At 32.4% G+C, this 23980-nt stretch overlaps 4 protein-coding genes across 10 annotated transcripts; all 4 read left to right on the forward strand.

Moving 5' to 3' along the window:
* The first annotated feature begins 6748 nt into the window (after positions 1 to 6748).
* On the forward strand, positions 6749 to 7724 carry LOC146885914 (putative serine carboxypeptidase-like 52). Its single transcript, XM_085674654.1, has 4 exons — positions 6749 to 6923; positions 7023 to 7136; positions 7232 to 7277; positions 7487 to 7724. The coding sequence occupies exons 1-4, from the start codon at positions 6796 to 6798 to the stop codon at positions 7568 to 7570; spliced, it is 372 nt and encodes a 123-aa protein (XP_085530780.1). The 5' UTR covers positions 6749 to 6795; the 3' UTR covers positions 7571 to 7724.
* Positions 7725 to 9385: 1661 nt separating this feature from the next.
* Positions 9386 to 11706, forward strand: LOC114189154 (littorine synthase-like). 7 transcript variants are annotated; one of them, XM_085674518.1, is made up of 8 exons: positions 9394 to 9801; positions 9942 to 10044; positions 10182 to 10219; positions 10735 to 10819; positions 10894 to 10980; positions 11074 to 11223; positions 11345 to 11416; positions 11506 to 11705. In XM_085674518.1, the coding sequence occupies exons 4-8, from the start codon at positions 10751 to 10753 to the stop codon at positions 11626 to 11628; spliced, it is 501 nt and encodes a 166-aa protein (XP_085530644.1). In that variant the 5' UTR covers positions 9394 to 9801; positions 9942 to 10044; positions 10182 to 10219; positions 10735 to 10750; the 3' UTR covers positions 11629 to 11705. The 7 variants fall into 7 exon arrangements, with proteins under 7 accessions (XP_085530649.1, XP_085530650.1, XP_085530648.1 ...); XM_085674519.1 differs by having other exon boundaries at positions 9979 to 10044; XM_085674520.1 differs by lacking the exon at positions 10182 to 10219 and having other exon boundaries at positions 9392 to 9801; positions 11506 to 11706.
* A 2766-nt stretch (positions 11707 to 14472) lies between these two features.
* LOC114188035 (mitogen-activated protein kinase 15-like) lies at positions 14473 to 20823 on the forward strand. The gene is made up of 10 exons (XM_028076521.2): positions 14473 to 15275; positions 16100 to 16508; positions 16622 to 16749; positions 16851 to 16910; positions 17881 to 18030; positions 18118 to 18273; positions 18355 to 18566; positions 19267 to 19368; positions 19521 to 19681; positions 20003 to 20823. The coding sequence occupies exons 1-10, from the start codon at positions 15252 to 15254 to the stop codon at positions 20290 to 20292; spliced, it is 1692 nt and encodes a 563-aa protein (XP_027932322.2). The 5' UTR covers positions 14473 to 15251; the 3' UTR covers positions 20293 to 20823.
* A 253-nt stretch (positions 20824 to 21076) lies between these two features.
* On the forward strand, positions 21077 to 23943 carry LOC114188036 (P-loop containing nucleoside triphosphate hydrolases superfamily protein). The gene is made up of 2 exons (XM_028076522.2): positions 21077 to 22311; positions 23529 to 23943. The coding sequence occupies exon 1, from the start codon at positions 21407 to 21409 to the stop codon at positions 22295 to 22297; it is 891 nt and encodes a 296-aa protein (XP_027932323.2). The 5' UTR covers positions 21077 to 21406; the 3' UTR covers positions 22298 to 22311; positions 23529 to 23943.
* The last annotated feature ends 37 nt before the right edge of the window (positions 23944 to 23980 follow it).

The raw sequence follows: 23980 nt of genomic DNA on the forward strand, positions 1-23980 counted from the left end.
GTTAATATTTAACTGGAGTGATCTTTTTATGGTGGGTAACAGATCTAGAAGAACTATTACTTCTCTTTTCTAATTTCTAATTTTAGAAATTTGTGTTTCTTGATATTTTATCCACAAGAATTTGTCAACTAATTAAAAAATTATTTCCTATATAATTTTAGATTAATATTATAAAAACCAACAAGTTTTGTTATATATGTCTCAAAATGATAATATTATCCTTTAGTTCCATTTAAGTATACTTTTTATCATTAATATATAGTTTTACAGAAATATTCAATCTACTTCTCCATATTAACCATGTTTAAATGAAATAAGAACTATTTTTAAATATTTTAGTTATACTTTAGCTATATGAGTAACTATGACAATGGGGTGGACGATGACGGATTTCACTATTCTATACTCATTTTCGTAAAAAAACAAATGCATCCTCACTCCTATAACCAAATTCAACGGGTATTAAACTTTTGTCTCATCTCCACTTGGTAACGGGTATAATCTCATACCCGTACTCGTTTTATTACTACTTCAGTATTAATTTTAATTATTTTTTATAAAATAATAAGAAATTACAGTACAAAACATAATATTATTAAATATTCAATATTAGGAGGGTGGTTGTTTCTTCGATATCAAATACTTTGAAATAAATTATAATTGTTTACATTTTTTATTAGAATACCGGATAAAATCTTATGAGAACCAAAACATTTATTAAATTTGCAAGCATTAATGAAACCTAGTCGATAAAATTTTAAAAATTTTAAAAAATATAAAAGGAAAACAAATATTCAATTTAAAATATATTTTAAATATTTGTTTACTTCAATTTTTTAAATTCTAATGAATATTTTTTTATACACTAATAAAAGTTACAATACATCACTTCATAAAAAGGACGCAAAAAACAAATAATAAACATAATAATAAAATTTTAACATAGATCTCGTATCTTTTGAACTCCAATATATGTTGGATGGTGATAAAAAAATATTCATGACAATTACATTAAATTTTTATATTATAATAAATACAAGTTATTTATACAATATACAGTGAAACAATTATAGTGTGATTAATAATGAGATATAAAATAAAAAATAATTAGAGAAAATATATCAAAATAGTATTCCATATAATGAAAATAAATAACAAATAAAAATATTAAAAAATTAAAAAATGTGTATCTTATAAATAATTTGAGAGACTATTGAAAGAAATCGCACAAAAAAAAAAGCAAATGTATAATTAAGGATATGATAAGATGAAAAATAACTTAGAAATATAAGAAAACTTTTCAAATATCAAACATATATACTCAATGGTTGATAAATAACAAAAATTGTTTTAGCGAAACAAAAGAGTTCTTTAATGAAACAAAAATGAATAATAACAAGTTAAAACTTTTTTTTTTATATTACCTAGTAAATGAAAGATTTATGCTATTAAATACTTAAACTGAGAGTATTAAACATTATCATGTGAAAGGAAAATATACAATAAATAAAATATTAAAAAATAATATTCAAACGTGAGACATAATTTTTTTTAATTGACATACATCATTTTAACATAATACATAATTACATAAAGGTTATGATAAAATGAAAAATATAGTGGAGATACAAATGAGTTTCATGACAAAGCAAATAATTAGAAGAAATAAAAAATAGAAAGTATATATATATATATATATATATATAAGATTATTTAATTAATTATGAATATTTTAATAATTTAAACGGGGACGGGTATTATGGCAGGAATATGTACATCCCCATACCCAATTGAAAAAGTCAGGGATTCGCCATACCAGTCAATGTGAGGATTTCCCGTCAAAAAGGGAACGAGTTCGGTCAATACCCAAAAATGATTTATTTGTCATCTCTATACATGAGAAATAATTTATATTGATACAAAATCATTTCTAAGAATTAATTATCAATATTTTTTTAAAACATCAAATTTAGAAACACTGATGGAAGAAAATATTGAAAGAGACATGAAAGTTAAAGAAAATGCCTAAAAATGTGTTTTATTTTTAAAACTCCATATACTACTAACATGCATCTTATATGTTTTTTAAAATAAATAAATGTTTTAACACTTTTCATGTCTTTTATTTTTTTAATATTTTTATTTCTAATTTAAAATTCAAACATGATCAAAATTGAAATAGATAAGAAGCTAATATAAAAAACCTTCAAAAATTTGTGCTAAGTGTAAAATTTACAGTTTAAAAACTAGATGCATTCCTGCTGTTGTAGTAAAGCAAAAGGACTTTATTTAAATGAAAATAAAAATTAATAATAATAGGATAAAGAAGTTACATGTTTTTACATTATTTAGTAAATGAAAATTTATGTTATTGAACACTTAAATTAAGAAGATTAAATATTCTCATGTGAAAACAAAATATACAATAAATAAAAATATTAAAAAAAGGTAAAAATATTTAAATGTGATACATACAAAATATTTAATTGACACACATCAATTAAACATAATTGCATAAAGTTGTTACAAGACGAAAAATATCTTGATGATGAGGATAAATTTCACGACAAACCAAACAATTAGAAGAAATAAAAAATAGAAAGTATGTTGCATATATATATATATATATATATATATATATATATATATATAATTACTTAATATCCTATGAGTATTTTAATAATTTAAATGGGACAGAGATATGGCGGGATAAGTATTATGGCCAGTATGAGGACTGAGATGAGTAAATATGTACATTGACATATCCAATTGAAAAAGTTAAATATTCCTTATATATATATACTCATACACGTATTCAATCAATGCAGAAATTTTCCGTCTAAACAAGAACATGTTATGACAATATTTATAAAAGTGGTTTTATTTGTCCTCTTTGATTATAAACATGAATATCATATATTTTTTTACTGCATGATTCAAATCTTAAAAGTTGTCTTTCTCTTTAAATGAACTTATGTTATTATTTGTCATCCAAAATATTCATACAAAAATTATTGAACAGTGTAAACTCTAGCTCTTCGTATAAACTCTCTAAATGAAAAAAAAAAAGTACTGTTCACAATCAAACCATTAAACAAAATACGCTACGACCATTCAACAAAATTTTCCAAATTTCATTTCAAGTGCCCGTATGAACAATGCAGTTCTTACATTCCAATTGTTCAACAACTACTTATTAAACCATTGTAAGTACTAAGCAAACTCATTTCTGTCACCCAAAACACTCATTGATTCATAATTTAATTTTAAATTGACATAAAGTTAACTTCCTTTATATTACATTTTCTTGTATGATAAAAATTAATTAAAGAGGAAGATGAAGCAAAATACCAAAAGTTTTTACATCACCTCAATAACTTACTCCTAATTAAAATCAAAAAAAAAAAATAGTTCAAATCCAGAATCCTTCTTTAATTTGAGTATGCACCTCCGTAAACAAACAAGATTACCTAATGCAAAGTTCATATTGATGAACTTATACTTTTCTTTAATTTGAGTGGAAGACAAAGCTTACAAGGGATGGAGAATACTTTGTATTTTGTATTGTAGATTGAAGCGGAAGAGTAAGGATGATCCAATAAGATTAAAAATGAAGAAATTGTTAAACATTTTATAATAAAAAATTTACTAAATAAAGAAACATGTGATATTTTTTGTATGATTGTTGTTACATTTAGATAAATAAAATTATCTTATAATTAAAAAGTATAATAAAAAATTGCTTTCATATTTTGTTATTTATTTATTTATTTAAAATTAATTTGATTTTGAGTAATGAGGAAGGGAAAGAGAAGTTTTAGATATAGGTTGCACACCCTCTTTTTCTAAGTTCAGTTCCATGCACATTTTTGTTTTACAAATATGGATTACCCTTCAAACCTACACAAAGTCCATTTTTGACATATATGTTACATAGCATTTCCTATTAAGTAAATTAAAATTTAAATATAAATCTAAATTTAATTATGAGTATAAATGATTTCATATACTTATATATTATAAAAGCATACTCTATTACATTACTTAATTTGATGCGAAAATCTTTTACAATAAATGAGAATGCACCGCTTGTAAAATTGGTCTCGGACACAACGTGGGAGTGGTCTTTATTCTTATAATACGCAGCAGCCTCTTCAAAAGAGAGGGGCAGCAATAAGAGAAAAAAGAGCAGAAGAAAAAAAACACGAGAGAGATTCATAAGTGAGAACAACCTGAAGAGAAGAGAAGAAGACACGAAGGAAAAGAAGAACAACCAAAAGGCCCCTGATGTGTGAAACTGTGTGATCCTGATTTAAGTCCCACAGGTGAGGTTATCACAATGCAATAAACTTTCACTTTCTTCCATCCAAATCCACTCACGGATCTCTATCCAGATCCGCCACTCAGGTACACAGTTTTATTATCAAGGATAGGTTAGATTTTTATAACCAAAATTTCAGTAGATTTTTACTATTTTACGATTTATCTCGATTTTATCTCATACTTCTTCTGCATGCAATTCAACTCATGTGTGGACCCATTTCTTTTGCAGTGCCCATATCTATGTCAGAGTATGAGTATGGTAAATTTAATTGGAAGGTTTAAGTACAGGACATTTTAAAAAATGGAAATAACATGTTAAGTGTGTGGTCCTGCTTTTCTTCATACTTCTTTCGACAGCTGCATGTGATTTAATTATTATCGCACTACATGTGGTGTCTATGGCTTTACTTGTAAAAATTCCTAACTAGATTGGTACTAATTGATGGCTGCCTAATATATGTTTATAAAGTTTCCGCATTAATTGCCATTCTATATTGCTATTAAAAATGTTTTAGGTTCTGTTTTCATATTTTATAATTTGTACGGGGATCCAATTGAAAATTTGGGAAAACTGTAGGGATTTATTTAAATGGTTTTATAAGTATAATAATTGATTTTAATTTACATTCACGTTAATGATTCTATAAAAAATTCTAAAAAGGTTATGCTAAACATGACTCTGAAATTAGTTATTATAAAAGTTAAAAATAAAATGGCGCTTATGACTGTGGTATAAAATGAATACGTAACTATATATGAATGAGGGGCATTAGTGCATTTATATTAAATTCATAAGATTGGGTTCCTAACACTATGAATATTACTAAATGTCACTCCTGATACTGTTCCTGATCCACCCTGCCACGTCTTGATCCTAACCCCGTTATCTGACACTTTTATAACCGAGTCCCTCACCGTAATGTTTGAGACACAGGCTCTGGAGTTGTGATTTCCCAGACTACCAATGCTGAATTAAAATTATAACATAAGATTGGTTAATAATGTATATAATAATATATTGGAACATTTTCTTCAAAATAAATAAGTTAATTACCTTATACCATGACCAGGTCCACATGTTATGTTCTTTATATCAACATCATGGCAACCGGCTCCAATGGACACGCAGTCATCACCTGTATAAAAGGATAATTCATCACTGACTTTTGGGTTTTGACGCAATAGTAAACAAAAGTAGTAGTTTGTTTCGTGACCAACCATCGGAAATGACCGAATTGTATATTTTGACGTCATTGGTATTTTCTATGTGTACCCTAGACTCCCAATGCAGAACCAATTCAATGCCATTACAGCACAGGGTAGAACTGACGTGAACCAGAATACTGGAACCTCCATACACAATTGTACCATAACAGCGGCAAGTGACTTGGCCGGAAGTAATGGCACCACCAAAACGTACCTAGGAAGACCCTGGAAGCAATATTCACAAACAGAATCCGTTTCATAACATTGTGAAACGGATTCTGTATTCCGTTTCATAAAAAAAAAATTTCTTTATGAAACGGAATACATTTTTTTTATGAAACAGAATACAGAATCCGTTTCACAATGTTATGAATTTTTTTTATGAAACAGAATACAGAATCCATTTCACAATGTTATGATACGGAATCTGTATTCCATTTCCCATACATTTTGACTTTTTTGGCGAAACAGCTTTTGTAATCTGTTTCATAAAAGTTTGAAATATATGCGAGAATCCGTTTTATAAAAGATTTCGTGATATAGTTTATGAAACGGAAAACAAATTCCGTTTCACATCACAAACAAACACAAAAAAAAAAAAAAAAACTTAAGCTGGGATGGAGGAAAAACGGGAGAATATGAAACATGCAATCAGTTTTGGGGGTGCAGGGTTGGCGAGGCAGTAAATGAAATTTACTGCGTCCCTACCCACTTTCACCCACTCTCACCCGTATGTAAAATAAGGGTATAACGGTCAATGTTGGGGGTTGGAGGTGCAGGGAGAAGGTCCCATGGAAATAACATGCTAAGTGTGTGGGCCTGCTTTTCTTCATACTTCTTTCCACAACTGCTTTTGTCTACATGCACCCCCGTTTTCTTATATACACCCGTTAGGCTTCTTCTATTTTAGCCTAACCGCATGTATCACGATCCTTTCACATACGCATCATTCCCTTTCAAAAAAAACAATAACAATGATAAAAAAAAATTCTGTAACATTTTTGTTTTTTGGATATGAGTTTGTAAGTAGTTAGGTATTATGCATATAGAATTTGACACCTTTTTTTTTAATATTCAAAATATTTTTTTCTGATTCTTTCAGTTAGATGTTTGCATGACTGTACTGTATAGGTAGTCTATTATCTCAACAATTTCAAAACACAAAAGAATAAAGTTTGAGATTGAGAAAAAAAATAAATTCTCAAACAGTACTGAGGTGGATCTTTGCATACTTGTAAGTTGGCTATAAAATTGCATTTTGGTTGCATGTTGCAGGGAAGTATAGGAAAATGGCGTCGGTGTACCTTGGATATACCTCACGATATGGATATTCCAGAAAGCTATGGGTATCATGTAAACCTTAGTAGAAAAGGTTATCGTTCACTGATATACAGGTCAATATCCTTTCTCTATGCTCAAAAGGAATAAGGTAATACAGATGAAGGAATTTAAATATCACAAGGTAAATAACTTCTCTGTTGTATTGATAACAGTGGCGACCATGACATGAAAATAGCTTTCTTGGCAACTCAGGCATGGATAAGATCTTTGAACTACTCCATCGTAGATGATTGGAGGCAATGGTATACAGATGGCCAAGTTGCAGGGTATTCCCCTTACTTTAGTTAGGATTACTTTATCTACAAAAAAAAAAAGTAATTGAATATTGTGTATTAATATATATTTGTTTTCCTGCAAGCAGATACACAAGAACTTACTCCAATCGTATGACATTTGCAACTGTGAAGGCAAGTTTTTTCTGTTCTTCTTACGGTTCTTGTGGGTCACACGAAGACTCCATTTGATTAGGGTATTTTAGATAGGTGAAGAAGGGATAAATTTAATGGATCCCTTTTACAAAAATAAATTTGAATGGTGGAGTTGATGCAGTGAGAATGAAGTATAAGGCAATATTTGGTAGTTCCTTATTTCATTGTTTGTTCTGATATACTTTCAGGGTGGAAGCCACATAGCTCCAGAGTCCAATCCTAAAGAATGCTTTGCTATGTTCAGTAGATGGTTATCTAAGAGGCCTTTGTAGGAACAACCAAACTAGGTCATCTACTATGAGAGGCAATCCTCGAGGTAGATTTATCTTTGTCAACCAAATAAAGATAGTTATTATCTTTCTAAAGACACCTTGCAAATCCTACAATTGGTATTTGAATAATCGGATATCAAAGGTATTAAGGATATGCCAAGTTAAAAGTGATCACATTGTATTAAACATTGTATTAAAGTATTTTTATTGTTATGTATGTGAAAGATTACAAGAACCTTAATATGTAGTAATTTTAATCTACAATAGACAAATAGAAATACAAAAGAACAATCTCATCTATTGATAAATAGGTTTGGACCCTATTTTTTATTTTATCGACAATTGTTAGATATTAATTTTTTGTTAATGGAGAAGTTGAATCCACAATCTCTTTTATCCTCTGATAGAACACATTATATTTTTTCTATCTTTTGGAAGGCCGAACAACATTAAAGAAAGTACATGTTCTTTTGGAAGACCAAACGACTTTTCTCTCCCTTACTACTTTTAATTCAAATATGCCTTTTAGTTCTAATGATTAACATGACAAATTAAGAATTACATGCATGATAGTTTTTCCTCAAAGATTTAAGATTAAGTTTGGTTTCATCAGTTGAATTCACAGTCATTGCAAGAGTAGCTCAAAAGTTTAGGAGATCTAAAACAAATTTAAAAATGAGGTCTTTATTTTAATACTTTTTTTTGAGTTTTTCTTTTATGAAAAATTATTTATTAAATTGTCATAATTAATTTTATTTAATATTTTTTTTCAATAGATAATAAGGTTAATATATGTAATCTTTCTATAGACATTGTTGATCTCAAATAAGTTTTTTATTATCTTTAGCTTTAAGAAATTCATCTTGATTAAAGCAATGGACACTTGAATTGTTAACATTATTCTATAAGTTATATATCCATTTCAAAAAAAAGTCTATTCTTTTTATATAATTAAGAATATCAAATGGTTTATTATTTTCTGAACCTATAATTTCTCTTAAGAAATTTAATTCTTAAAATAAATTAAATCCATCAATATCAAACAAATTATCATGTTTTAAAGATTTTTCAAAGTTTAACCATTTTTCTTTCAAAAAGGTATAATGTAGTGACTTTAAGTTTTTTAACACTAAATAAAAAATCAAAAATATCTTAATATATTTTAAATTATCAAATCTATGTTGAAATATGTTAATTGTTTTATCTATACTTTATAAAAAGTAATCAATTATAAATAATTATTGAAGAGATTTTACCATTTCATTATTTTCATTAAGTTGTTTCTTTTTTGCGTCTAATACATTTTTCAATAAATTTAGGTTCTATATTTATTTCAATAGCAGTTTCTTTAACAAAAATCAATGCGTTTTCAAATCCATTTTCTCCTACTTTTCAAAGAATGAAAGAATACTTCTTAATTGTTCAATAATTTCATCAATGCTCAAATCTATTGATTGTAAATGCTTAAAGTAAGTTTTTTTTTTTCTAAACTTAAATTATCTTTCTCCACCAAACTCAACTCTAAATTATACTCCAATTAATCTATTATCGACAAAGACTAAACCTTAATCTAATTGATAATTTTGTAGGAAAATTTCAGTTCCTCATCAAGATATATATAAAAAAACTCTCAAAACTCGTAAATCGAAAAGTATTGAAAAATAAAAAATGTAGGAACGCATTTATAATTCTAATACAAATCTAAAACAAAATAAAAACAATATCAACACGAATAAAAAGAAAAAATATACTAACTAGAAGATGATGGAAAAATTGGTACAAGACTCTTAAAAAAAAGTAAAGAGAGACAAAAGAAGTTACAAAAAGATAAAAAATGTTAACAAGTGATATCAAAAGGTTAAATTTAAAAGTTGTTAACAACTTAGATTTGAAAGTTACTTTTATTTTTTATTATTATCATGATCTTAATTATAAACTCTGTAATTCCGTGTTACAGAGAAATACTGATTATTAATAATTAAAAACAATGGTGTCTTGTCATACAGGACTCACAAACTCCGTTTAAAAACCATGGAAATGCCGTAAACAAAAGGGAAAAACCATTAAAAATGGCTAACTTCAGTGGTAGTTACAGTACTTGTGGTTTCATTTGTTATGGCCTTGTACTTCCCCTTCTTCTGTTATCACTGTTCTTCCTTCAATTAGCACGGTGTGGCTCCAAAGTTCCTTCCTGGATTCGATGGACCACTTCCTTTTGTCCTTGAAACCGGGTACGTTAAACTCAGTCAGACAATTTCTAAGAAAGGTCTTCATCCTGTTCTTTCGTTTCTCTATTTCACAATCATCACCTTTATCTGCTCTGTTTGTAGACAAAAGATTAGTTGTTACAGTGATTATTAACTGTTTGCAGTCGCTGATTGATCATCCAACTTTTTTGTCAAACGAAGTTTACATTGGTGGCGATTCGTACTCTGGCATTCCTATTCCAGTCATTGTTCAAGAAATTTCACAAGGTAAGAAAAAGCTCTATGCGCTACAAATTGGATCCACAAACCATAGGTAGAAGCTGATTAATTTGTATATCGTAGCGTCATTGGGTTAACATAGATTGGTTGAAAGTTTAGTGATTGCCAAATTCTCTTGTTTTCAGCAAATGAAAAAGGGGTACAACCATGGATAAATCTCCAGGTTAGCATCTTAAAGTATCTCTTTGACGTTGGGTATACATTTTTCCACAATTATTACTACAATGTTTCTGTGAGGAGAATCAGAAGTTTAGGAGTGAATTTCTCACATACATTAATTTGTTTTGTACAATGATTGATTGCATTAAAAAACCATGGAAATTCGGATGTGAGATCTCCTGCAAATACTAAAACTGCTCACTGCTTGATCATATATTCCAAGTAGTTAGTTAATATTAAACACAAATTTGACCAATTTAAAGTGAGATTTGAGTAGTTGACTACAATACCTTGTGTAGCATGTCTCAATTGTCAAAGATGTGTATTGATACAAAAATAAAATGTTCGTCACTGTTTTTACAGGGTACATATTAAAATATTTTTCAAACAATTAAAGAGGTGTGAGGGTAACCTTGTCAAAATAATTAAAAATATATTTCTGTATGGCGAAATTTGAAAAAAATAAGAAGATAAACAAACGCAATGTACTTATCCTAAAATGTTTTTTGTTTTCTTTAGGGATACCTGTTAGGGAATGCTGCTACTACTGGAAGCGACTTTAATGATCGATGGAATGGGACTTATTTTCGATGAATTATATGAGGTAATTTCATTCTCATCAAAAACTCTGTTGAAGAAAATCAAATGCTAACTAAACTCTCTTGTTACAATGAAAAGTCATTACAAAAAAATTGTAGAGGAGAGTACATAAAAGTACACGTCAAAAATGTATTATGCTCTAGAGATATCGAGTCATTCAACGAGGTACGCTTATTTGATCTTTACTTGCAAGATTTTCATTTGTAGAATCTCTAATAACAAAAAATCACAATGTCAATAATTGTTTCATTGTTATAGGCTTTATCAGGAATTAAGAGATCCTGTATTTTGGACCCATCATTTGAGTGGCTTGATAGTGAAACATCTTGGAGGAGATCACTAATTAAGAAATATCCCACCACGAATTTCCTAAACACTCGTCTCAAATTGCCATCCTTAAACTGTCGAGTAATCTTCATGCCTCATTCAATCACAAATGTTTTTTTTTTTCTTTGCATATTTGTAAAGTGATATATTTGCTATAACATGCATTGGTTGTTTAACACACCTTTTGTGAACTACCATCCAGAGTTATGTATACTTCCTCTGCGGTTTCTGGGCCAATGATGATAATGTTCGCACTGCATTACATATCCGTCAGGTGTAGTTGATACAAATGACAGTAAATTTCCCACATTCAAATGCATATACAAATTCATATATAACATAAATCTTGGTTGCATGGTGCAGGGAAGCATAGGAAAATGGCGTCGTTGTACGTTCGATATACCTCACAAGAGAGATATCCCAAGCAGTTTTGAGTATCACGTAAATCTGAGTAGAATTTGCTTGGAGGCATTTCCAAATAAATAAAAACAAACAACCGCTTCCAAAGGTGGGACGTTCTCTCAAATTATATGGAGAGTGCTGGAAAAGATTTTGGTATTTAGATTTTGAAATAAAAAATGGAACACCCACCAAAAGATGCACAACATCATCACCTTACATTCATGAAAATGAAATTAAATTAAAGTTACAGTAGACTCAAAAATCCTTTATCTTCCTTGCTTCAAGGCATTTCCAAATAAATAAAGTAAACAACACCTCCCACCTCTGGTGGGAGTGCTCTCATATTATATGTGGAGTCATAACAAAGATTTTGGTATTCAGAAATAAAAAATGGAACACTAAAAGATGCACAACATCATCACCTCACGTTCATAGAAAAATTAGTTCAAATTATATTGGAATATCATTTTCGTACTCTTTAAGATAGGGACATTCTATATGATTTTTGAATTCGCAAAAATATCTTAGTGAAATCTACGTATAAGGATTCATACAAGACCTGCAAACTATTATACTATTATTGTTATAATAATTATTATTATCTTGATGTCTAGCTTCGGCAAAAACAAAAGCAAAAAAGAAGAATGATAACAAGCATCGTGTTTTGATTTTTGATGTTTCAACGTCCAACTCAAAAGCATTACCCAGTTAGTTGGGAACTAATAATAATAATAGTTTTGATTATGCATGGGACATGGATCTTCACTATTTGGGAGCACGTGAGAGTAATCATCAATAATGAAAAATAATTGAGATACATTTTTGGACTTCAAATTCAATTGTGGGGTTCATCATCAAGTTCCATTGTATGCATAATATAAACCCTATTTCGAAAATTTTTAAAAATAATACTTTGACCAAATAAAATAACGTGTTTGGACATTCCAAAACAGCAAACATAGCATAAATACCTGTGTTGGATTTAAGAAACCAATCGTTAAGTTGATTTGGAGAGTTTCCCTGAGCCGTTTTCATACTATAATCAGACTAAGTACGATAATAATTCAATCTTACGATGTATTTAATCTGAAAATAAATGTGGTTTCTACTATGATTGCATGAAAAGCAGTGATAGAAAAATAGTTGTGGTGGACCTGATTATAGTACAAACGGTGGAATCACCATTTCGTTGACCTTCATAGTTTCTTGGAGCATCTCTTGCAACCATAGTGTGTAAGAAACAACCCATACTTTGTCCCCACCTCAAATTTTTTCTTGTCAGAAGTTTATATTTCTTCTGTTTTCTCCATTTTTTTTCTCCATTTGACAAAGGAAATTGACGGCCATTACGATTCTGCAATGATTTTTGGTGCTCTGGGAACTATTTTGGGGCAAAACAAACAATGATTCAGTTTCATATAAAAAAAATGAACATTATTTTGTTGATAAACTTCTTCTTTTTAATACGTATTTTTCTAGTACCAAGAGAATTGAAAGCTTTGTTTTGCTCGAAATAACATAGGTCGGTGTTTATCTGTTTTCTACCCCAAATCAGAAGCAACAAGGTGTCCTTTGCTTGAAGAAAGGATTTTAAACTTCTCCCAATAAAGATATGTCGCTTGATTTATTTATTTAAGGACAAATTGTTGCTTCTCTGATTAAATTTAGAAATTTACAAATGAAAAATGAGTATTATTGCATTTTTCAGCAATCCATTTATAAAGCTTATAAATTAATTATTTCCAATTTTATTATTTGATTCAGTGCATTTTTAAATAGAGCCAATATATTTATTATATAAAAAAATGAAAATTAATGGGAACAGCTTGAAAACTGTCATAGTTGAATTAAAAAGATAAAGTTTGGCAGAACCGAGTCCATGTATTATTTTATACCTAAAAGCCACCGATTCACGATTTAAGAAGTATTCAAGCCATGTGAGGCACATGCCATTTGGAATTACTGAATTCTAACTTCGATTTTTTCACATCAATATTCATACTTGCCTTATTTTGTGCCCTTTCTTCAATAGTTTTTGGACACAAACCTTCGTCAATGTTCTTGTCCCTATTATTTGTCTTTCGTTTGAAATATGAGGAATTCAATGGAATGATATCTCTATTAAATTATTCCATGATGTTCTTGTTGTTGTTATTAACAGAACAAAAAAAATATATCAGTGACCACACTAATTCCATATTCTATATATGTACGTGTATGTTTTCGAAACAAGTAGAAAATTTTCAAGAGTAAATAAATTAATAATTATGTTTTCATTTTTTCTTATTTTTGTGTGAATTATTATTTCTCTGGTACCAAATATATCTAATTTTATAAAAGTTATCTAACTTGTGACTGGTTGTTCGTAACATAACGTGCAAAATGAAATCGAAAATGACTTTGATGAGACATCCAAAACCAATTCCAGGAAGTTGGACGCTGTTGCTGCCAAGGAAAAAAATGGCCCACATATTTGACAATAAAAAATCAATTAAATGCTTAAATCAAGCCAATAAATTGAAAATCTTGCAATTGACATTTTATTGCAATTATTTTTTTATTACACATTAAATCGAAACATGTATTTCTCTAATTTGTTTGGATTACCTTCTTCACTTTCTTTTCACTCTTTGATTAACAATAATCATAAGAGACATGTAATTTTTTTATCTCTGGGAATCAATCAGAAGCTAGTTAAGCAACAATTATTGACCATGAGTAAGGAATGCCACAAGATTCAAACACCTCCTTCCACATAATATCTTATCCAATATCTTAGAAAAAGGATGAAACAAAAAAAAAAAAAACGAAAAAATAAATTAGGAAAAGGGAGAAATTGAGTGGCAAAGACACACTCATACTTTTTTGCAATAATACTCTTCCTTTACAATCACACTCGTTTTCAAAATTATTATTTTATAGTATTAAATTAAAATTATAGTATTATTTTTCTTCTATTCATCCCTCTTTCTCTCTTGCACTTTCCAAAGCTCTGCACCACAATCTTCTTCAACTTGAACCGGTAGTACGCGGCTTGTGTGAGATCCAAAAGTTTGTGTACCTTTATTCACTCCAATTTTCCATCACAATCTTTTCTTCCAATACCCCAATATCAAGAATCTTATTCTGCTAAGTTCCAGCCTTTGTTCTACGCATCTATTTATTCATTTCCTTTAGCAGCGTTAGTGGTTATCGCCGTAGCAGATCCTCCCAAGATTAGTTTTTTCCGCTGATTCTTAGCTTAACGCTTTCACACTCCAGCTTGATCTGCGTCCTTGGCCTTTTCAGCTACATTTCGACTCTTTCTCCATTTGTTTTTAGCTTTGGGGGTTTCTTATTCCTTTTTTTTTTTTTAATTCTAACAGAGTTGTGTTCCAGTACGTGTTCTTGTTTTTTAATTGCAGTTGCTGTATTCGCCGCTAAGATTTTCTGGGTCGGTTTTCTTGTTGAGTTCCATTCAAGTTTGAACTGAAAGATTTTACTTTTACTAATTCCTTTCGATTTGTTCTTTCTTGGTTTGCATTTTGAACACCCTCTTTTGATCTGGGGCGTTCTGGTGCCGCTGGGGTTGTCTCTTTTAATTTTCTGGGATTCTGAAGTGGAAGTGGGAGTTTGCGTGATCTGAATTTGAGTTGAGGTGAGAGGGGTTTGTTGGATGCACCTACTGGCTTAAATCATTTGTAGGGTTTTTATGCTTAGTTGCAGAGATGCATCCTGATCAGAGAAAAAAGGTAAAGTTGCTTAACTGATATGTGTTGTAGCTTAATTTGTGTTTGTTGTTGATTTGTATTGTTCGGAGAGAAATTGGGTAGGTATTGAAGGGGAGTGGATGCTTTTTGTGTTGAGTTCTGCATCTATAGGACATGGGTGGAATTTGTATTCTCTATGATTTAAAAAACATGTTTTTTAATACCATCTAGCGTGGAGCTCTAAATCTTCCCTGGAACTACTTTTTTTTTCTCTCTTTTTGGTTTTTGGACGTGAGAACCGTTTTTAGTTAAGAAGAAACAACGTGACTGGCAAATGTTATATTTCTCTGGCATATGCCCAAGTCTGCAGTGTTTGTTTGTGAGAGGTCCTGCAGAAAGTTTTCCTTCGTTTAAGATTTGGTTGTCTACTTTTTTGGTTTCTATGGTATCTGCAAACTATTGCAGTGGATTATTTTAGCCCCCACTTCTCCTCCTTTATGTTTCATTTTATTTTAATATTATAAAATCACTAACACGTAATAACGGTTTGTATTTTATCTTCACAATTCAGCTTTTATCCCTATGAAATTTAGTCGTACCAAGAAATTTCGGCATCTGGGATTTAAAAGTCTAATGTACACTCCGTGGTTTTTGTGCAATTTTAAATTTACTATCTTGATATCCGTCTTTAAAAACTTTGGAGTTACTTTTATCCTCTGTCGTTCATGGTCCTGTGTGCAAATTTAAGACACCAGTCTAGCAACTTTTGGGTGTAAAAATGTGGAACAGTGTTGTCTCTCTTCATTATGTAAAAATGTTGAGTTCGAGTTTGATGGTATAGTAGCTTGGTTTGTGTGTTTATGCAGTCGTCCGTGGATGTGGACTTCTTTACAGAATATGGTGAGGGGAGCAGATACAGAATAGAGGAAGTAATTGGTAAAGGAAGCTATGGTGTTGTCTGCTCTGCATATGATACACACACTGGAGAAAAGGTTGCAATAAAGAAAATCAATGACATATTTGAGCATGTTTCTGATGCTACTCGCATTCTTCGTGAGATTAAGCTTCTTAGACTTTTACGCCATCCAGATATTGTGGAGATCAAGCATATTCTCTTACCTCCTTCTAGAAGGGAATTCAAAGATATATATGTTGTCTTTGAACTCATGGAATCTGATCTGCATCAGGTCATCAAAGCTAATGATGATCTGACGCCAGAGCATTACCAGTTTTTCCTGTATCAGCTTCTTCGAGGCTTGAAGTATATACACACTGGTCAGTTAGGGGCTCTTTGATAGATTGTTTGCTATAGCCTATATATTTTTTGCTGTATAAACCTAGTTGCTACTATCATTTCGGATAAATTAAACTTTTTTATGAACTTGTAGCAAATGTATTTCACCGTGATCTAAAGCCAAAGAACATTTTAGCAAATGCTGACTGCAAGCTGAAGATTTGTGACTTCGGACTTGCGAGAGTGGCTTTCAATGATACCCCTACTGCTATCTTCTGGACAGTATGGTTCTTTTTCCCTGCGACTAATATACTAATACCTTCAATTGAACATAGCCGTCCTTCTCAGTTCATTGCTTCTCAATTCTGTTTGTTTGCTTACAGGATTATGTTGCAACAAGGTGGTATAGGGCTCCTGAGTTGTGCGGATCCTTTTTTTCCAAGGTGCAGTAAATGTTACTACTATTAGTTAGCATCGCTAGTCAATTTCATCAAATATTTAATATTTTTAAGTAGTGATTGTTGAGTTACTTAATCAAAAAGTTTTATTTTTCGTGATGAATGTGTCAGATAGCAATTTTAAATTTTAACTGCACTAAATAATATATGCACAACAACGTTTTCCCCCTGAGTGGTCAGCTAATGGTGTCGTAATCTTCTATCATGGTCGTAGCTATATAGACAAGCCATTGATCTTTGTATCCTTCTTGGTTCTTAATGGTTTCTATTAAGGGGGGGTACCTTACATCTGGCCTACTCTTCTTACTAGAACTTTTGCAGTCTTCTCCACACATACCTAAATAGGCGAGATTTTACCATCTTTCATTTGTGCTTCCTGAAAATTCTTTGTATTGCTCTCATTCCTATCCCCCTTGTATCTCATGTGCCCTCAATATTCTTATCCCTACAATATAATTGCTTTCTTGATCGCTTTTTACCTTCGAACCTTCAGTTCCATACAACATTGTAAGTATTATAGCTGTGTGGTACAGTTTTCCTCTTTGTTTGAGTTGTACCCTTTTTTAACAGATGAAACTTGAAGTATTCTTCCGTTTTATCCGTCCTTTATGGTTTTTACATCCACGTAGTCTACTAAGGAATGTGTGCTGCTCCAAAATTCCAATTCGTGTTGAGTATAATTAATTTGAAAACAACTAGAAAGGTAGGAAATAGTAAAAGATTCCATGCCATTCCTCCGCATCAGAATTGCTACTTTTAATTACATTATAATGTCTATTCTGGATAGTTCTAAGATTTAAATAGGAATCAGTATCATTGTTTGTTTCATATTCTAAAGTGTTAAGTTGATGATGTTTGTGAAATGAAAATGGATAATGTTTCCATGTGTCTTAATGTTTTATTATCTAATGTTGGAGTTATTAAATAAATTTTATCATGAACTTTTGTTTTTCAGTATACACCGGCTATAGACATATGGAGCATTGGCTGCATATTTTCAGAACTTTTGACTGGAAAACCTCTTTTCCCTGGGAAAAATGTTGTTCATCAACTAGACCTTATGACTGATCTTCTTGGAACTCCATCTCCTGAAGCCATTGCTAGGGTCTGTTGTTCAGTTTTCCTTTTAGCATTTTTGTTATCTGTTTGTTCTGTTTAGTCACTTAATGCAACCTTGGTATTGTATTAATAGGTACGAAATGAGAAAGCTCGTAGATATTTGAGCAGCATGCGTAAGAAGAAGCCAGTTCCTTTCTCACAAAAGTTTCCAAATGCAGACCCCCTAGCTCTTCGGTTGTTAGAGAGAATGTTGGCATTTGAGCCTAAGGATCGGCCTACTGCTGAAGAGGTTAGATTTTGATGTCCATCTATCTACGGTTCACTTGCTGTATTATATCTGGTTAATAGGGTTTTGTGTGTATAATGTTAGGCTCTAGCGGATCCATATTTTAAAGGCTTGGCCAAGGTTGAGAGAGAACCATCTGCTCAGCCTGTTACCAAGATGGAATTTGAGTTTGAGAGACGCCGGATAACAAAGGAAGATGTCCGTGAGCTTATATACCGTGAGATTCTGGAGTACCATCCGAAGATGTTGAAGGAATTTCTAGAGGGAGCAGAACCAACAGGCTTCATGTATCCGAGGTATTGTCTAAATCTCTACCCAAATTTTGTTTTACATATCATTAGCACTTCATGAACATAACATATTGGGATGTTGCTTCCACCTGATATTGTTGCTTAATAGTTCATAAAATCTTGCTCTTGTGGGTTTTACAATTTTCATTTTCATTCATTGAGGAGTCTATTTTTTTGCAGTATCTTGTATAGTTTAATGTAACTTCTGTAGTGTTTAAGAAGATTTGAGTTATGGCTAAAATAATCGATTTATCGAAGAAAGCACAAAATAAAATGCCATGGCAACCCATATATTAAGAAAACAATCTCCATTATCTTTCTCGCATAAGGTTTAAGCCACGTTATTTTCAAGTTTGAAGTTAATTTCATAGATATGAAAGTAACTATGATATAAGGATCAACATCATTTTCAAGTTTCATGTTTAATTTCATAGATATGAAAGTAACTATATGATATATCGATACTTGCTGTTCAGTATCTGCTAATTTTCTTATTTTGAAATAATTTGTTTGGAATGTTCTGATGAGATGTAATTTTGGCTTCGAATTGATTATTTATTTAGGGAATTGTAAATTTGTGATTTTCTTGCATATTTTATTTAGATTGATGTATTTTGGATTTGGCTGGTTTTATTACTCTTATATCTCTAAATTTAGCTTTTGGTTTCTCCCCCTGATTTCTTTCCTTCAATTCTATTTCGAGTAGTGCTGTGGATCACTTCAAGAAGCAATTTGCATATCTTGAGGAGCATTACGGCAAGGGAGGAACTGTTGCTCCACCTGAGAGGCAACATGCATCTTTGCCCAGGTATTCTAATTTTCTGTAACTGTTTTGGAAATTGTTGCTTTCCTCTTTGGTCACATTATTATTATTTTTTATATTGTGAAACTCCAAATAGAATACATCCCCTGTATCTGGTTTGGAATTGCCAACACTGCTGATTTTTTACTGTCATGCAGGCCTTGTGTGTTGTATTCAGACAACAAAATACATAATACGTCGGACGTTGCAGATGATTTGTCCAAATGTTCCATCAAAGAAGTTGAGAAACAACCAGTAGATAGGAGTAATGTTATCCCTATGTCCCGGCTTCCTTTACCAGCACCTCAAAATATTCAAGGTGTGATGATTGACTTTTACATGCATTTTATCCCTTCTCTGTTTCCCTTACTTCCTATTTACTCGACACACACATGAATGGTATTATCGGACAAGAGTGTTGTGCCTTCATGATGCTTGTTTCATTTTAAGTAATCTTTCTTTTAACCAATAAGAGCTTATATTTCCATCTTTGCACACATTTACTTTAATTTTTTTTGATGATTTATTTTGTAAATAGTTTTAAGGAATTGTAATGTAATTTTCATCCGATACTTCCTATGGATTTACAGTACTATGATCTTCTCATCCAATGTACCCATTTGTGGCTCACTGTCTGTAGGTGTGGCAGCAAGGCCGGGAAAGGTTGTTGGTTCAGTGATGCGATACAATAACTGTGGGGTAGCAGTAACGGCTGAAACTGAGAAGAGGAGGATAGTCAGGAATCCATCTGTTTCAGCTCAGTTCGCAGCGTCAAACTGTTCATATCCTAGGAGAAACCCAGGCTATAAAAGTGAGACGGGTGCAGAGGATGATGGGATGGAAGGTTCAAATGGACTGCAGCCAAAGCCTCAATACATGGCAAGAAAAGTTGCTGCTGCTCCAGGTGGACCTGGTGGTCAGTGGTATTGATATTGAATGTGTGGCCAACTAGTGCCTTGTATTGTGCCATGAAGCTCTGATAGATACCTGAGGTTCATGTGGTACACCTAATGTTGATGGTCAGAACTGAAATTTCACATAGCAACAGACAAAGGGGAGAGCTAAAGGGGCTCAATTCCCAATGTTGAAGTACCTAGAGGATAATTCACTCAAATGCATAGTCAATTTCAAGGGTTCGCATGGTCCAATTGATGATTTTATTGCACTCTAATGTGTTAATAACAGAGTACATGAAAGATCTGAAAAGCCATGAACTTGAAGACAGACCGGTTGCTTCATTGCTGAACTGTAGTTGTTATTATACCCCAGTTTAACTTGGATACCATTACCAAGATAATGTATTTTATTTTTTAAACAGACATATAGCCAAAGTCACTCTCTTGTCTCTTTCTCTATGGCACATCTCTGCTGCTAGGAACTTGATTTTATGTTTAACAAAAGAAACTAATGTTGGCCTCCTTTGAAGTTTTAACTCCTTAATTTACCCCTATGCTTGCTGAATTCCACGTGTGCAGTCTGATATTTCCCTGCAAGTCTTTTCCTCGGCCAGTGAAATCATATCTTATTATATGGACAAACATGAGCGCTCACTTTTATGCCTATATACAGAAAACAACTAAGTTATCCAAGAGATAAGGAAACATAAGGAAACCGGTTCTTTGCAGGCCAGGCCCTGCTTTGGGAATGGAGGGTTTCCTCTGCCATTCAAATTTAACAAGTCACACTTGTTGATCGCTAACACAGTCCCATTCATTACATCTTTCTGGACCAAACTATTCGCCAAGAGGTCCCAAACCAAGACTAAGAAACAATAAAACAAGTTTTTATTTTACTTGTTTTTACGAATAGAAAACAAACAAACATTCACAGAAAACAAACAAACATTCACAGTTTGAAGAACAAACAAACATTCACAGTTTGACGAGTTCAAAGGTATTTTTTCTATACCTCAAGAGTGAGTAAAGCGAAATACCAGTTCTGTGTACAAATATGAGAAGAGTGAGTATAAAGAGCGTTAAGCTGTAGCTCTAAAGTAGTTTGTTTAGTTTTGAGTAAATTAACGACCTCGTCAATCTGATATGTGATGTGGATGAGCAGTGGTATTTACAGCGAGTGCTCCATGCTCCGCAGGCTCGTGTGCACAACTGTTCCTCGTCTTCCAATAATTTCACCAAAACCAAAACCTCACATTCTCAATTCCCTCACCCAAAAACCCCATTCCAACGCCATCAAATCCTTCTCTTCTTCCAAAATGGGGGACGCTCGCAGACCCTTATCCGTTCCCATCCCCACCTTGGAAAAATCCGAACGCGCTGATCTCCTCCGCGCTCTGGAAGCTTCCCTAGGCTCCCCCTTCAGCTCCGACCCTCTCTCTGCCAATCCCAACCCTCTCATCATCGTCATCAGCGGCCCCAGCGGCGTCGGCAAAGACACCCTTATCGCGCGCCTCCGCGAGGTCCGCCGCGGCCTCCACTTTGTCGTCACCGCCACAACGCGCCCGCGCCGCCCCACCGAAGTCGACGGCAAGGACTACCTTTTCGTGTCGAAGGAGGAGTTTCTCGGGATGGTGGAGCGGGAGGAGCTGCTCGAGTACGCCCTCGTCTATGGGGACTACAAGGGCGTCCCCAAGCAGCAGATTCGCGAATGCCTCGCCAAGGGCTGTGACGCCGTTCTTAGGGTCGATATTCAGGGCGCTGCCACGCTGAGGAAGGCGCTTGGGAAGTCGGCGGTGTTTGTGTTCGTGGCGGCCGAGAGCGAGATGGCTCTGGTGGAGAGGCTCGTGGACCGGAAGACGGAGACGGCGGAATCGCTGCTGGTGAGGATCGGCACCGCGAGAGAGGAGATGAAGCATATGAAGAATTTTGATTATGTTGTGGTGAATGCGAAGGGGAAGCTGGAGAATGCGGTGAAGTTGATGGAGTCTATCATTGATGCTGAGAAAGCTAGGGTTTCGCAACGGACTCCTCTCATATAAAGGACACTCACACGGTACACAATTGAAGACTATTTTTTTCACAGTGGTGTATCATGGGATTTGATTTGTTAGCACTTAGATAGAGAGGGCTGAGGTTAAACGAACAAGAAAGAATATCCCTGAAACGTTTTCTTTTACTGATTTGATACATTCGTGTTCATTCTTTCAGAAACTGGTTTGGACTTAAATTTAAAATGCATTAACATGTCAATATTGATTCCACTATGGAGTTTGTGCTCAGAACTGAATAATAATAGGGTATAGCTGTGCAGGTATGACAATTTTTAAGCAATGATATACAGCTGCCGGAGGAAGGATATATTTTGAATATGAAAAACATAAACAGTAAACTAAGTAATAGGATGTATCAGAAATGACGCTGGTAAGCAAAACATCTTAAGAGGGAACATAATTTGAAGATATAAAGTAGCTGGTTGTCCATTTAGTAGCAATAGATGCAATTAGTACAGAAATTCAGTGTTTTGCATGGACTAACATAAACTTGATTGATATTACCAGGTCATTAAGATATTTAATCAAGATGTGCCAAAAGGTATTTTGAAATTTTGAAAAGAAAAAGGTGTTTGAGTAATATCAACTCATTGTAATGCATTAATATATTTGCTTATGCCTCTTGGACAAGGGTTAAGTTTAGATAGTTGGTACTTGCCAGACTTGGGTTAAGATTGGATGCCTGCTACCTTGACTAATATTGGATGTTATTAGTTGCACATAAGCTTGTGAATGGTGGTCACTTCATGAAAAATCGAAAACACAATTTTCATTGTGAAATGTTGGAATTATGGATGCAAAGCTGAGATTGTCCCAGTTCGAGTTTGAGATTCTTTGTATTATAAAGATGCATTTTTTTCCATGGTGCTCTATCTTGATTACAAGTCAGAAGTTGAGTATATTTTTATTATCTCTGGATTGATATCTACTGTCTTACATCTCATATGCCGTGTGGCAGTATTTTGTGGCTCTTTGTATTGTAAACAACTTGAATTCTTAATCATCAATATTTCATGAATTACCATTCCTTTTAGTTTCTTGGCTAACTCAACAAGTGGCTAATACACCAATACTTTTTTTTTTTTAATTTAATTTATACTATTTAATTTTTCGTATTTTAGTTGTACTTAGTTAACATTATGCTGTATGTGTGCTTTCTAACTTGCAAGCTCCAAGCCAGATTGACTGTATTGTTAGTATTGCCTTTTTTTCCCTGTAGGATTTATGACGGATGACAAGGTTTGGATAGCAAAATTTTAATTTTTGAGTTCCGGTTATTGCCAGTGATGAGCTTGATGTTTCTTTCCTGCAACTGGTGTCATGAAGAGAAGTGGATAATGCTGGTAGTGATTCTTTCAATACTGCCATAGATTAAGTATAAATGTGGTTGTTCTTGGTTAATAGAACTTTTTAATTATAATGCCTAGTATCATTTATTTATTTTATTTTATTCAGTGACATAGATAGGTAGGAAGCAAATTGAATTTAGTGGATGAAACAGTGAATTGCACTTACACTGATACCCTTGACACAACATGTAAACCTTCTTATGAAGAAGTGATTCAAAAACCCCGTGGCTCAAACTTTATCATAGCCTTTTTTTTTTATGCATATACTATATTCCACTTCCTCTCCTTTTTGTCTCCTCCCTTTTATTCTTGTTTAAACTGT

Source organism: Vigna unguiculata, chromosome 6 (genome assembly GCF_037176805.1).
Source record: "Vigna unguiculata cultivar grain cowpea cultivar isolate G323 ecotype 2 chromosome 6, ASM3717680v1, whole genome shotgun sequence".
NCBI lineage: Eukaryota > Viridiplantae > Streptophyta > Magnoliopsida > Fabales > Fabaceae > Vigna > Vigna unguiculata.

Bases quoted from the DNA above. Each gene is read 5' to 3' on its own strand.
- LOC114188036 (XM_028076522.2), top strand. From the start codon at position 21,407: ATGTGGATGAGCAGTGGTATTTACAGCGAGTGCTCCATGCTCCGCAGG.
- LOC146885914 (XM_085674654.1), top strand. From the start codon at position 6,796: ATGTTGCAGGGAAGTATAGGAAAATGGCGTCGGTGTACCTTGGATATA. The intron at 6,924-7,022 runs GTCAATATCCTT...TATTGATAACAG, and splicing joins TATCGTTCACTGATATACAG to TGGCGACCATGACATGAAAA. The intron at 7,137-7,231 runs GTATTCCCCTTA...TCCTGCAAGCAG, and splicing joins ACAGATGGCCAAGTTGCAGG to ATACACAAGAACTTACTCCA.
- LOC114189154 (XM_085674520.1), top strand. From the start codon at position 10,751: ATGCTGCTACTACTGGAAGCGACTTTAATGATCGATGGAATGGGACTT. The intron at 10,820-10,893 runs GTAATTTCATTC...TACAATGAAAAG, and splicing joins TTTTCGATGAATTATATGAG to TCATTACAAAAAAATTGTAG. The intron at 10,981-11,073 runs GTACGCTTATTT...TCATTGTTATAG, and splicing joins ATATCGAGTCATTCAACGAG to GCTTTATCAGGAATTAAGAG.
- LOC114188035 (XM_028076521.2), top strand. From the start codon at position 15,252: ATGCATCCTGATCAGAGAAAAAAG. The intron at 18,031-18,117 runs GTCTGTTGTTCA...TTGTATTAATAG, and splicing joins CTCCTGAAGCCATTGCTAGG to GTACGAAATGAGAAAGCTCG. The intron at 18,567-19,266 runs GTATTGTCTAAA...TATTTCGAGTAG, and splicing joins ACAGGCTTCATGTATCCGAG to TGCTGTGGATCACTTCAAGA.